Source organism: Uranotaenia lowii, chromosome 2, assembly GCF_029784155.1.
Source record: "Uranotaenia lowii strain MFRU-FL chromosome 2, ASM2978415v1, whole genome shotgun sequence".
NCBI lineage: Eukaryota > Metazoa > Arthropoda > Insecta > Diptera > Culicidae > Uranotaenia > Uranotaenia lowii.
Window position 1 is genome coordinate 158,676,303 of NC_073692.1, and position 15,352 is coordinate 158,691,654.

Genomic DNA, 15,352 nt, shown 5'->3' on the forward strand with positions numbered 1-15,352 from the left:
TGTACAGTGATTGTTGAAATATAAAGCTAGCATGTTTGAAGTTTTCGAAAAATTCTATTGATGAGATCAAAAGTTACGTGAGGTGCAATATTTCAGGCATGAACCTAGAAATGCGATTTCTATAGAATTTTGGACGAATGTTTCTATAGGAAAATCATATTCTCTGTTTAACAATCAGTAAATCTATTTCAACCGAAAAATCAAAACAATATCGCGAGATTCTGATTTCAAAACACAAATGGATCATTTATTCCACTTTTTCTTTTCTTCATTGCTTTTGCCAGACATTCTTTGTCTGCTTGGTGGAGGAAACGATATTGTTCTCATGAATCGTCCGAAATTTTATAGAAATCGCATTTCTAGGTTCATGCCTGAAATATTGCACCTCACGTAACTTTTGATCTCATCAATAGAACTTCTCAAAAACTTCAGACATGCAAGCCTTATATTTCAACAATCACTGTGAAAAATTTCAATAAAAAATGTATCGTAGTTTCAGAGATATTGCAGTTTGAATGAAAAAAGTCCAAAAAGTCCAATTTTCGTAGAATTACTGTTTCTCAGGCCACACAAACTCCAAAAAGCTCGAATTTTGTGATATAATAGTGTGATTGTTGATCTATCTAACGCAAAAAATTTGATCAAAAAATATCATCAAAGTTAAAAGTTATGGAAGTTCAAAGTGGAAGTGACAGTGCGCGTGCTTCCAATTTCTATACAATTATGAACGGTACTGTATGTATTTAAACCCACCAGTGGCTGGTAGGTCTTTCGACCCGAGTCGGTACGGGAAGTCTCGATCGCATATTCAAATATTGTTCATGCTTTACTCATCAACAATAATTGCAGCACAACCAAGGGGTCCGTTACCACTGGCTTGGGACAGGTTTGACTCATCTTACTCCCTTCCAACTGTTCGTAACAAATAAAGAATCCTGAAAAGGTACATAAGTAGGTAACCTACTCATGATTCTAAATTTGCCAAGATACTCCGGCTGGCTTGAACCCACAATCCATTGTATATTAGTTTTCGGATCGTTCAATGCCCTGTCCAACCCCCACCAATCCCCTTTAATAGAGTTAAGCTATTTTGGTTATTGAAATATAAATATAAGTCATTTGCACATTTTTAATATCTTACCTCGTACCATTTTAAAAGGATACTAGAATTTATTAAATGAAAGAATAATAATCTGTATTCATAAAAGGCCTCAACAATTTGAACTAATTAGTTAATTAATTATAATTTATAATGCTCGGTCCATCTCAAAATACTTTTGCACAACACAACACAACACGTTGCAATGCAATCCACATTTGAATCGTAGCAAGCCGTAACTCAAGAATACGAAGCGCAGCTCAAAAAAAGCAAAACGAAAAATTGGTGGCGATAAGTTAAACGTTTAGGAAAAACAAATGTCTTCCCCCATCTTGTAAATAATTCTTTCTTTTTTTCATTCAATACTATTTTTTCCTTTTTTGTTACGAAACAACTTGATATTTGCTTTTTTCTTGAAATTGGATTGATTCTATCAACCGCACTTTGGAAACCCAACACAAATCACCGACTTTTCAACGGTATTGATGAAAGAATCACTTCACAAATTCAATTCAATTATTGAACATTTGCATCATTTTTTGTAACTCTATCAAAAATAACGAAAGGGCAGGAATCCAAGGAACAAATCTTCCCACACGATTTGGAAAGTAGAGCCCAGAACCAGTTTGATCACACTAATTCACTTTCCCGAACGTAGCTAGTCGGTGAAATTAATGACTCTACTTCGGCGGAAGTTTCGAAAATTCTGCCAGAGGAGAACTTGTTCGATCGATTTTCGATAGCCTGACAGGATAGACACTTTTCGATTAATTTCTTTTAAAAAAACAAAATTTATCTCAACACAATGATTATGACACACGCGGAAAATTTTCTTCGTCCTATAAAAAAAAAAAATATTGATTTGAAAATAAATACAAAATATGAAGATAAAAAAAAATCAACATTTAAGATGGGTTTTTTTTATAAACTTGTTTTGCCATTTTATAAACTTATTAATAGAATTCAGTTGATTATTCAAGAGATTTTTGGTGCCTTTGATTTAATGATTGATTTGGTAGATTCAAGCGTTCTGAATTCGAATCTCTTGCAAATTTTGTCTATCACCTCTAGTTTTAGTGGTATGGAGCCTCAAAGCTTCAAAATATATCAGTTTTTTTTTCGTAGAATCAATCTATTTTTCGCAGTTCTAAATAATTTGACAGTGGTTGTCATTTTTTTTCTCTGGATTGGATCTTATTTCAATGGTCCAATTCACGGATACAGGTGCTTTTACAATCAGTTGAGGAATAATATTTTAAAAATGATGATGCATGATCTTGAAAAGTTTAATTCTACAGATTTTAGAAATTTGGAAAGATATCGTTACAAGCATGGCCGTAGGAACGGGGGGGGGGGAGGGGGTTTTGGAGGCTAAACCCCCCCCCCATGAGGGTCCAAAAAAGCAAGCGAGGTATTCTACTCTCCACTCAAAATTATAAATTCATAACCAAATTATCATAATAGAGTAAAGTTATTGAAGAGTAACAATCTAGACTAAAAATTAATGCCGAAAACTCAAAAACCCATCCTTAGCCCAAAATTCTGCCACAGTTTTTCAAAATTTTCTCACTCGTTCATAGAAATTCAGGTCTGAATATTAACCCACTCGAGATGGAGGTCTTTTTGCGACATTCAAACTCATAGTACTTTACTCTTAGATAACTTTTATGTTGTTTAATTTTCATAAGAATCAATGCTCAATACATTTTTCCTAAACTTTACAGATTCCGTTGGTATAGGAATATTATTTTTCCGAGCAACAGTAAACTCACAATAAATTATTGTTCTGATAAAGTCACAAAAATTCCATTGCACACACGGCGTGCAATCGGTCTTGAGAGAGTTTATCCCATCTCGGAAGTTCTGGTTTCATTTTTCCTTTAACCAAAATTGTATTTCATTTTTGTATTTCTGATTCTGTGTCCAGTTCAAAATTCTTGATTTATTGGTTCGAATTTGATTTTGCATTTCATATAAAATTTGAGTCATGTTTTTTGCAAGGCATATGCAATTTTAATATTTTGATAATAGTTTTCCGAATATGAAAAAAAAAAGAATTTTGTTTCATATTCAAATTCGAAGTTCTAAAACTTAATTATTACAAAAATTTTATACATTTAAAGCTTCTAAATAGCTCTCGATTTAAATTTAAATTCAAAATACAGATTAAAAATAAATAATTGAAATAATAAATTAATATTTAACCAGAACTACAGAATTTAAATAATACTTTAATGAATCCAAAACTTGGCTCTTAAAATTCTGATTTAATTAACATTCGGAAATCGTATTTTGTGTACATTTCAGAAATCGTATAGAAACTGGGAAACAAATTCAAAGTTCGATTTTTGAAATCAGGTTCAGAATTTAGATTTAGAATGCAGATTCAAAATTCAGAAAAAAGATTTAGCTTGTGAATGAGTTTTTGAGTCAACATAAAATTGTTGAGGAATTCAAGAGAACGGAAACCTAATAATTTGCTTGTCAATTCAATTCCCAGATTTCAAATTTTTAAACCAAAATACGTTTTTACACACAATTCAGCTGAAGATCACAAATATATAGTGAAATTTGAGTTATTTTTTTAAGTTATGTTTTAGGAAAAAAATCTCAAATTTAATTTTATAAAAATCAACCACAGGATTTTTGTAATAGAATTAATTCTTAATATTTTTTTTTCTGTTAAAGAAACATGTACCTGATCTTCACCCTAAAAATCTGCACAAAATCCTTTGTTTTCTCGGTGTATTTTTTAACATCATTAATATGACAGTTTTTTTTAAACCCGAATTTCAAACTTAAATCATAAATTTGGTTCAAGTTTGCATCAAGCAAAATTTATCCGAAAATTGTTTATCGCTATCTTTTTATTAGGAAAATTGTATTCTTTTTCATCATAGGTTAGAATCTAAGGAATCTAAGAATTTGCCAAAAAGTTTGGAAGATTGAGCTTGTTTGATTTGAGTATAGAATAATTTTTTTAAAGAAATAGAAGACTACCCATATTTTATGCTCAAATCAAATTAGTTGAATCTACCAGACCCTTAAACTAATTCAAAGATTTCAATGATCGATGAAAGCTAATTTCATATTTTATTTCTTAAGGTTACGTTATAAAAATTTAGGTCACCCTTAAGTTTAAGAACCGCTTTTCTAAAGTTACGATTTCATACGAAAAAAAAGAATAATCATATAGTTACAAACATAATTTGTTTTAATTTATTTTTATTCATGCATTGATGGGAAAAATCCTTAGTTAAAATACGTCACCAAACCCCTCCCCCCCCCCCCTCATGAGTCGGTTCTTCCTACGGCCCTGGTTACAGGTATATCTGACATTACTGAATAAAGTTCAAAATAAAAAATTGAATCCATTTAAATTTTTTTTGTTCAAACCTGCAAAACGATTAGATTTTTGCTTTATAAATATCTAGAATAATATTTGGTTTAAAATTTCTTCGAAAATCCGTACAATTATACAAATAGGAAACCACTATAATTTTTTTTTCGCAGAACTCAAAATAACTTGAAGTATTGAGGAAAGCTGATAATTGATTGAAAACCATTTTTTTGTATTTGTTTTTCTTTGTTTTTGTAAAAAATATGCAGGTATTTCTTCAAGGATTTAAAAATATTTTCATAAGTTATTAAAAAATAAAAAGCTGATTGAAAAATTCTATAATTTGATCCAGGACACTCAAATTAGTCAAAATTTAATATATTGCACCTCGAGAGGATGTCAATTTTGGGGTTTGGTTTATCAAAACGTTATCGAATGTTATGTTGAGCATTTAGAAGAACAAGAAATAAAAAATGAAAAAGGAAACTGAAATTGGTTTTTTAATAAATATTTCATATCAGCACGATTTTTGTAAATCAAAATTTTAAGTAATAAAGTGGAGGGAACTAGGTTTTGGATTTTGTTTGGCTGATTCTGATGACCATCGTGAGTGGTGAACACCTAATACATGGCTTCCAACTTGTTGGTGTATAAAATTAGTATTCGATGAAATAGTTTTGAAGTTCAAATGGCAGGTTACAAGCTTTAAACTTGTTTAGTTATCTTTCTTAATAAAAACCTGTTCTTAAGGCAAGGTAAAGTTTCTCTATGTCAAGTTTAGAATTTCAATAAAAAAGGTTGATTGAATTTCAAATTAAATTTACAAATAAAAATTAGTTTCAAATCGAGAACGGCATTTATTTTGTGTCGTGAAATGTCTCAAGCCTAGGGTGATTTAAGACTTCTTTCCGGCGGAGGTTAACAACACTTCTGACTAGCTTTTTAACACTTACTAAACACCTTTTAAGATCAAGTAATTTCCCGTTCTTTGTTGAAAATTTTACTTGAAAAAAATCTCCATTGGGGGAGGTGAGGGGGATTATATTTTTCTAAAATGAATAAAAAAAATCTCTCAATTACCTTGGACTGATCCATCAACAGAAGCGTATTTCTGGACTCCTCCGTGTAGCGCTTTTCCTTATCAATAGTTTGCTTAAGTCTTTTCGATTTCAGATAAATTCTAACCACTATAACGATGATGATGAGCAGAATGGTAACGAGCAACCCGATCAGTATCGGGGTCAGTAGCGAGGAATTGCGCCCGTCCGGCTGTTCCTGCTCTTCGACGGCCGGAATTAGCAAATCGGTAATGTAGACCCGCTGGCTGTGGCCCTTCTGGTTCACTGCATACGCGAAAAGTTTGAGCGTATCCGGTTGGTTTGGGTTTGGCAGCTTTTCCCGCAACGCGCCCAGCGAGGTTGTAAACGTGGGCTCCTCCGAATTTGTGAGATTAATTCTGAAATTAAACATGATTTTTTTTTTAAATTGTTTATTTCCTGGTTAGAAAGTCTTTACCCAAATCCGGGACTCCCACTGGACAACATTTCCAGCACAAACTGTTGCCGGAGGCCTCCATCGTAGCCGGCATGGCAGTTGACATCGACCGAGGTGCTCGTATTGCTCCAGCCACAGTTGATGACGGATGTTGGCAACCCGGCCGTGATGAGCTGATAGATGCAGGGATCAGCCATGGTTCCGATTTCGTTGGTCCCCCAGCAGGACAGGGTCCCGTAGTCCCGATCCGAGCTCGGTGTGTACTCCAGCAAACTACTGGTTCCGTTGTTGTTGAACCGGGACGGGTCGATTTCGATGACTTCTTCGGAGTTCTCGAAGCGCCAGTAAAATCGGCTGGCGGGTGGATGGGTGATGATGTTACAACTAATCAGTACTGTCTCGTCGATCGAAACGCCGAGGCTGACGATTTTGTCGGTGTCGCAGATGGGAACATCTACAAAATTTAAGAAAAATTGTATTTTAGAAAATCACTGTATTATGAGCTGAAAAGATTTTCTTACACTTGATGTTCAGCACTATAGCGTTGCTCAGCGTTTCACCCTCACTATTGAGGGCCCCACACTGATATGGACCACTTGAGCTGCGGGTCACCTTCTGAATCACCAGACTTTGCCCAGTCCGCACGATCTTCGTAGACGATGAATTCTGAGGTAGTTGAACTCCCTGTAAAAAATTAATAATGAACGATATCAATTTACCATTTCTAGACGAAGTTCATCACTATTTCAAACTTTTTAATAAACTTGTATTAATACTGCTGAAAATTATTCTACTCCATGCTGTATTATGCATAATCAGACATAATTGGCATGTTTTTCTTCTATTATCTCTATAGCATAGCTAGCTCTTCTACTTGATTAAAACTTGATCTGAGAAAATATTCGCTTTCTCTAAACTGTTTCCGTTACGACAAAATTGTGTGCCTCCTACGTGGCATAATTAAACACCGGATAAGCTTCTCCGCATGATTTCTCTGCGTTCAAGTAGGGTTGCCAGGGGTTGTAAGGTATGTATATGATTGCAAAAATAAAATCACTGATATTATCAAGTGTTCGGTACATCTAACTGAAAAATTAGGTACGCTGATCAAATCGCTTTCACAGTCCAAATTGGTGATAGCATATCACAACCTCGTTCTGTAAAAATGTATGATCGTTCAACTTGACAGAACAAAACTATTTACAAAAATTTTCCGCATCAAGCATAATAAATACAAAAAAAGGTTTACTGCTGATATTACTTTACATATTCTGTAAAGCGAATTGCACTACTTTGCCCTGAATTTATGAAAATAAAACTATGTAAATGAACTGATTGAATAAATGAAATATTTTCAACATTCTTTGTGTTTGATTTTGTTTACGAATTGTTGAAATGATTAACAAAATACTTAACTTCCAAATACAAAATGTTTATGGTTTTTTAACGATTCATAAATTCATAAATAAAATATGAGTTTAATGTTTGTTATTGTTAGGAGTACGTGAATTACTAATGACCAAACAAGATTGTTTGTTAAGTCTTTCAGTTGAAGTTGGAAAAGATAAATGAAAAAAGAGATTCACGTTTGACAAAACTCTAAATTTAAATTAAATTAAATTTTAGTTTATTGATGGATATGTGGGCTGCCCATCATCCCGCAAACTTAAGACTATCTTAAATATAATTGTCGTCTTAAATACAAAACGTAAATGTTTAAAATTGTCTGCACACTTAAATTGAAGTCAATTATATTATTTGTGCGGTTCGCTTCCCTTATGTATCGGTGCGCTGGCTCGTTACGGCTGTAATTTGTCGTTCGATTTTCAACAGTGTAGCGCCTGCGTCTTCTTAGGACCAAACTGCTGGAATTGGTTGTTATGCGGGACCGTAGAAAGGACGAATCTATGATGCCTCGGTCTATTTTCAGGAAGAATTTTAAATCGTTTATGCAGTGCCGATTCTCTAGTAGATCCAAGTCCAATAGATGACACAAGCTCTCATACTCTGGCATTTGCTCTCTCCAACCAAGATTCCTTACCGCAAATTTCACAAACCGTTTCTGGACAGCTTCTAATCGGCTTATATGTACTTGGTACATGGGCCTCCAAACTATGCTTGCAAAATCAAACTTCGATCTAACCAAGCTAATATACAGGCATTTAATTGTGCATGGATCTTCTAATTCACCAGCAACTAAGAACTGAAACATCTCTCTACCAGAAAGGAAGAAAAGTTTAAACTTTTATTGACAATTCTGTATCGTACCAGAAGCTTTAAAAACTTTTAAAAAATTTCTTTCATCGCGGATAGAATGTATCTTTTATAAAGATTAGCAAACATCCCAAATCACAGTGAATATCAAAACTGTTTGAATTACAAAAAGTTATTACAACCATGATTCATATGTCTGTTCCTCTTCTCCCCCTTCTCAAGTGATTTCAGGTAATTTAATCAACTTGTGTTGTGGTTACTGTTTTTTATTGTTTAGTTCTTTACATTCATTAATTTCCTCCAATATAAGGAAACGTGAGATTTGCTGCTGTATCTAAAAAGAATTTCGAAAGTTGCCTTAGAAAATAAATAACTCAAATAATTTACGCTGAGAGTTGCTCGTGATATATATTGGCTCCAGAGAGTTAATCACCGCATGTCTGAAAACTGCAACATTTTTAGAATTTTGAAAACCTACTTTTCAGCTATGGGAATTTGAAAAATAGTTTCGTAAGCCACTAGCACCAGAAAATAATGTTTTAACGTTCTAAATAGGTAGTTTTGAAAATAAGTTAAATTTGATGGGAGGTAGTGGCTCCAGAGAGTAAACAGCGGATACAGTTCAAGGAATTAGTATATCACGTACAAGTACCTACCTAGCCCAGCATATACACTGGGCTTGTGATATAGCTCAGTTGGCAAGTCTGTTGCCCCCTGAGCAGATGTCCGCGAGTTCGAGCCCAAGAGTAAACAGCGAACACAGTTGTACCGGATAAGTTTTTCAATAACGATCCGCCAACTGTAACGTTGATAAAGTCGCGAATGCCATATGGTAAACGACTATAATCGAAACAAAAAAAACCAGCATATACAGAAAATATCAAAAATCTGCTTAAATTATTTGGAATGATGTCCTTTTTATTGGTCTTTCATTTCGTGATAAGTGATTAGCGCCTTAAGTTAGAGATCGCTAATTTCTATAGCCCATTTTTATAAGCGTTCACTAACTTTGACTGAGTTAGACTAGATTTAGTTATTTTAAGCATTCATACCAACTATGACAAATGTGTTTTGAAACAGCTATGTACGTTAGACTAAGTTGATTTGGGGTCTGTTTCGAGTTTCTCAAACCCTGGGGTCTTAAAGAGTCTTAATGTAGGCTTGCCAGATGGTCTATAAAAAAGCGGTACATTTTGAGAGAAAAAAGCGGGATATTTTAATTTTTTTTAACCTTCCTAGGCCGTTCGGGTCAATATGACCCGAAGCGAACTTTAAAATCGTCATAACTCTTTTGAAAAAAATCGGAAAAATATGAAATTTGGAACATATTACTAAAACCACGAGATACATAACCTGTAGAAAAAGCAACTTCCTGTGACCACCGGATATGCCACAACTGGCAAGCCGAAAAAAAAAGTTACACAAAAGCCGTTCGGGTCAATATGACCCGAGAGTTTGCGCGCGTTCCCCTGATGATATATGTTAACCGATTTTCATGATTTTACATTCATCAGTTAGGAAATTTATTCTAGTTTCTGAATATATAAAATTTCAGTTGATGTAACTTATCCGAACGTCTGGATTCTGCTCCGAATGGAAAAAACCCCCGAAAATAATGTCTTCTCAGAATTCCCATATCTTCTAATTGCTTTGACGTATTGAAATTATTTAATAAGTTTTGAAATTGTGAAAAATAAATCTTTTTAAACATATATAAAAATTGATGGTCATATGGAATTTTTGGTCGCTAGCGTGGAATTTCTGAAAAAAAGCTACTTTTTATGAACTTTTGCTTTGCAGTGTTGTATCTCATTCTTAACTGAACCGATTTCCAAAATTCAAATTTTAGTTTTATTTTGATAACATGATAATCATTTTCACTGAATACACTTAGTATCTCAAATATTACTGTTGTTCGTAATACGACAATGAAAACAAGAAAAAAAATCGTGATTTTCGAACCCGTCTGTTATGATGCGCACATTTCTCATTTTGTTATCGTGATTTCTTAAAACTTTTCATCACACCTGCCCATTTTTTTATATACCCAATGATAGATTTTAATCTCTACTAACGATTGATATGCTGTTTATGTGGTTTTTCAAAAATTTGTAGCAACGTTTTCCGAATTTACTAAAAGATATCGGAATTCGTCCAGATTTTCAAAAGTTTTGTAGCAAGCAAGCACAACCCCCCGGGAGAGCGTATATCGAACAAAATCCATGGCTCTCCCAGTCGTGCTCTCCAAATCTGCCGTCCTATGGCATACTGAAAGAATCGCCCGCATGGTTACGTAGGGTGGTTTGTGCTGATACGTATGAATATTTTTACGTACCTAATTCATAGCTAAGTCATTGTCTTCATCATTTTGATTGTTTTTCAGCTTTTCAAAGTTACAGAGACGTATTTAGTTCAGAATTTATTTTATCTTTAATGCATGGTGTGGTTTCAAAACGACACTTAATTTAAATTATTTCGGAAGCGCGTGGATACTGTTATATGAAAAACAATCACAACCAATATTACAACGATTTAAATCTTTAAGTTTATAATACTTCAAATATCGAGTTTTAATTTACATGTGAAATATAAGACAAAATATACATAAAAGTAATTTAAATCATAATTTGAACTCTTCGTGGTGTTATGAGAATTAAAAGAAGCTTTGAATGAATTAGTGATTGCCATATCAATTTAAAAAAAAAAGGCGTGTTTAAAAAGGTTAAGACATTATGTTCCAGAAAATTGTCATCGACATCTTTTGTTTCAGTGATATTATTTGAAATAGACATTCTTCATTTACATAAGTGTGATTTTTATGATTTTACTCATGTTTTCTTCAAAAAGATTCATAATTTTAACTTATTATCAGGATTAATAAAAAATTAAAAAAAAATCTAAATAAATTATAAATAATTTATGATTAAAACTTCAGAAATAGTTTTATGGATTTATAATGCTGTGCTTCGAATTGTGAGATCTTAACTAGTTTTTCGGATTTTTTATTTCAATTTTTAAATTTCCAAATATGAATTTTGCAATTCAAATTAACATTTTTCTAAGAGTTCAGAATTGGAATTTATAATAAATAAATTAGTAATTAAAAACTAAGACAAAAGAATTGCTTATTCTTAATTTCAAATTCATAACCCAAGAAAAATCAGAATTCAAATTTAAATTTGATAGTTTCGATTTTAGTATCATAAATATGAAACTTACAATTTTTGAGTACGAGTTTTCAATCGTGAGTTTGTTTTATTCTTTAAATAAGGGTTTAAAAAAGAATTGAAAATTGTGGACTTTTAATTCAAAATTCACCATTGGAAGCTTAGTATTGTGAACAATTTTATAACTTCGATTTAAGAGTTTTGAATTCAGAAAAAATAAATTGTGAACATAGAAAAATGAATCACGAATATTGAATTATTTATTCTAAAATTTCATTCTTCATTCGGATTTTAAGTTCAGATTTGTAATCTGAAATATAAACAGCAAATCTTATTTTAATACGTATTGTTTTGAAATAATTCAAAAATTAACATCGTAATCATTCACACTTGTGTAAAAGTCTTATGTATGTATGTAAATTTTATGTTACAAATAAAAATCAAAGAAGATGCCACCGAAATTATTTTGCCGAATGAGAATTCTAAAAACATTTCTGAACCCTTCTCTGTAACTTTGAAAAGCTGAAAAACAATCAAAATGATGAAGACAATGACTTAGCTATGAATTAGGTACGTAAAAATATTCATACGTATCAGCACAAACCACCCTACGTAACCATGCGGGCGATTCCTTCAGTCTGCCATAGGACGGCAGATTTCGAGAGCACGACTGGGAGAGCCATGGATTTTGTTCGATTTACGCTCTCCCGGGGGGTTGTGCTTGCTTGCTACAAAACTTTTGAAAATCTGGACGAATTCCGATATCTTTTAGTAAATTCGGAAAACGTTGCTACAAATTTTTGAAAAACCACATAAACAGCATATCAATTGTTAGTAGAGATTAAAATCTATCATTGGGTATATAAAAAATGGGCAGGTTTGATGAAAAGTTTTAAGAAATCACGATAACAAAATGAGAAATGTGCGCATCATAACAGACGGGTTCGAAAATCACGATTTTTTTCTTGTTTTCATTCTCGTATTACGAATAACAGTAATATTTGAGATACTATGTGTATTCAGTCAAAATGATTATCATGTTTTCAAAATAAAACTAAAATTTAAATTTTGAAAATCGGTCCAATTATGAATGAGATACAGCGCTGCTAAGAAAAAATGTTACCTCTTTTGAAAAGTGAGAATTTTTTTTCCGGTAATTCCAAGATCGCGACCAAAACTCCCATGGGACTCTAAATTTTTTATATATGTTTAAAAAGATTTATTTTTCACAATTTCAAAACATATAAAAAAAAAATTATTACACCAACCTTTACTGCAGATATAAGAATTTTAAAATTATGTCTTTTTTCTGTTCAAAGCGTTCTATAGGTCATCTGCTAAGTCAAATCGATTTAAATTTTATATATTTAAAATCTTGAATAAATTACCTAACTAATGAATGTAAATTCATGAATATCGGTCAAGATATGTAACCAGTGGAACGAAATCAATTTACTAGTCAAAACAAGCGAAAAATAATTTGTTCAAAATTTTGCGAACGGCCTAGGAAGGTTAAAGTCATGAAATGTATGTAACATATGTGAATATGTTTTTTTCTACTCTAAAAGTGCGGTGCTTGAGTATAAAGTTCTATAAATTGGCATAGTCCAGTTGATATAACATCTGCTTTCCGAATCCACGTCTATGCTTTCAAATCCAGGCGTAAACATCGAACAAGGTTGAAGCTTTTCAATGCCCTTGCGTTGGTTAAAAAAAGTGCAAACGACACAAAGTCGTTAAAACAACATTGATTGAAACAAAAATTAAATCAATGATGGAAAAATTATCAGCATTTCTCAATTATTTTTTCTATTTAGGGGAATGTCGCATGTTTAAGATTTTTAAAACCTGTACTGGACTCCTATGAACGTAAAACATGGTAGCAGAATTTTATAAGACTACTTTAATTTTGATTTAAAAATCGATTTCCTCTCTGTTTATAATTTGATGCTTTGGGGTTACATTGATCAGTCTCTAATTTGACGATTTTAACGGTTTTTCTTGATCATAAAGGATACAAAACACCTTCATAATACTAACAAATGCTAGTAATTAATAAATCAAGGTAGTTCGTGTGTTATGGCCGAACAACAATAAAAATCGAAAGATGGACAATGATGCTGCATAAATTTAGGGGCAATTTTTTTTAATATTACTTATAAAATTTTAAATTAAAAAAAAAATGAAATGTTGCCTTCATTCAATTTATTTGGCCCTCACACTATACTCCTTAAATTTTTTTTCTTCATACTTTATTATTTGATAGGCTTTCTAGCCTTTTGTCCAAGACTGGCTTACTCTTGGAAAACGTTCCTATTTTTTTGATATCAAAAATTTACCTCAAAATACAACCAAAACTATTAATTTACTAAGGAAAAAAGTTGAACCGTCACATAAATCAACCTGCTACTTTTAAACGTTTTGATTTCATCAGGAAGGTTGTTTGTTTACAAGCTTTCGAAAAACTAGACTTTTCAAGATTTTGAAATAACACATTTGACACATTCCACGCACTTGTACCGCTCAAAAGTGATTTTTATCCGTTCGCGTATCAAAAAATCTCAAAATTGTCTATAATTTTGATAATTCAAATCACACAAAACCAACGGAAAAAAGAAAAAAAAGTTTTTTTACACATGTTTTAGATGATTTTGAAAATCATTTTTTTTTTGTGAAAAAAGTGGTGTTTTTGACAACTTTTACAAAATCATTAATTTAAATATATGGATGATTTTTTTTTGGAAATATTTTTAGTATGTTCAGAAGCCAAAAAAACACGTCTTCATTTTGTAGAAAAAAGAATTTGTTTATATCCAATGTAGTTGGTTTGAAAAGCGAACAAAAACAGTCGCAAATGAGTGAATTCACGTCACAAAAAAAGGGAAGTTTTTAATTTTACAAGAAAACTCTGGCTGTTTTTGAAATAAAAAATGAGATTTTCTTTGAAAATGATAAGACGATTCTAAAACTCTAAAATTTATAGAAATCGGTTGGAATCTAGCTGAGTTACAACAGCTCGAATGAGTGAGTTCACGTCACAAAATTTGATTTTTTGTTAAATTTTATATGAAAAATGTGCTCTGAAAGCTGTTTTGACCCTCCAGATGGTCGGATTTTTACAAATCGAGCATAATTTAGTTGATCTTTTTAAAGAAGTTCATTATTTTTAAATAAAAATACAAAAAGATTGAAAAAAAATAAAAAATTTTTTTGGTGAATCTTTAAAGGAAGACCGTAGTAATTTCAACATATGATCCCTCAATATGTTGCTATTCAAGTGCCAATCAAAATAAGGAAAAAGTTAGGTGCAGATACTGAAAATTTATCATAATAAAAGTCGGAACAACAAAATATCGTTTTTGAAAGTGTACACAAAATTTGAAGACTCCAAAGAATGGTTCAGTATAACCTCAGTATAACTTTATATTTCGTGACGTGAATTCAGTCAACTACCCTGTTCTGTTTGAACTGAGTGAATTCACGTCACAACTTCAAATAAGTATAACTTCGTTCGTTGTTGTTCAATCGAGAAGCTACGTACATCAAATTGTGGGTAATTGTTTTCTTTACAACTCATTCGAAGGCACCGATATTCTATTTCCACAAAGAGAACAGGAAATCAAAGATGTATGTACTAAAGTCCGAAATGGTTAATTCTAGCGTGAATTCACGTCACAAAAGTTTGAAGGAAATTCAAATTGCGACCGTTTGCTACAATTTTTTTCATTTTCAAGTAAATTGGTTGACTTCTAGAATGATAACAGTGCAGAAAAGTCCGGAAAAGTGATTTCACGTCACGGTGGAATGTGTCATTTACTTACATTTGACATTTTCAAAAACAAATCAAGTTTTTTCCAATTTGAAACTCAACATTTAGGTTTTTAAACGTAGAAAAACGTTTCAAAATATTTTGACTCAAGACTAAGTTATTGAAGATGACTGATTTTTTTTATGGAATGTTTTTAAGCTTTCTGGTTTGTGAAAAGAGATTCACTATATTTGTAAGCATATTTTTTTTCACTGTAAAAGTCACACCAG

General features: G+C 32.1%; 1 protein-coding gene across 1 annotated transcript in view; it reads right to left on the reverse strand.

Moving 5' to 3' along the window:
- The window catches only part of LOC129747451 (nephrin-like), a 239,376-nt gene that overhangs the window by 9,023 nt on the left and 215,001 nt on the right, over nt 1-15,352 (reverse strand). The window contains exons 9-11 of the mRNA XM_055741684.1: nt 6,455-6,617; nt 5,955-6,387; nt 5,520-5,895 (exon numbers count right to left, since the gene is read on the reverse strand). Coding sequence (XP_055597659.1) covers nt 5,520-5,895; nt 5,955-6,387; nt 6,455-6,617 — 972 coding nt within the window. The remainder of the gene's footprint in view (nt 1-5,519; nt 5,896-5,954; nt 6,388-6,454; nt 6,618-15,352) is intronic.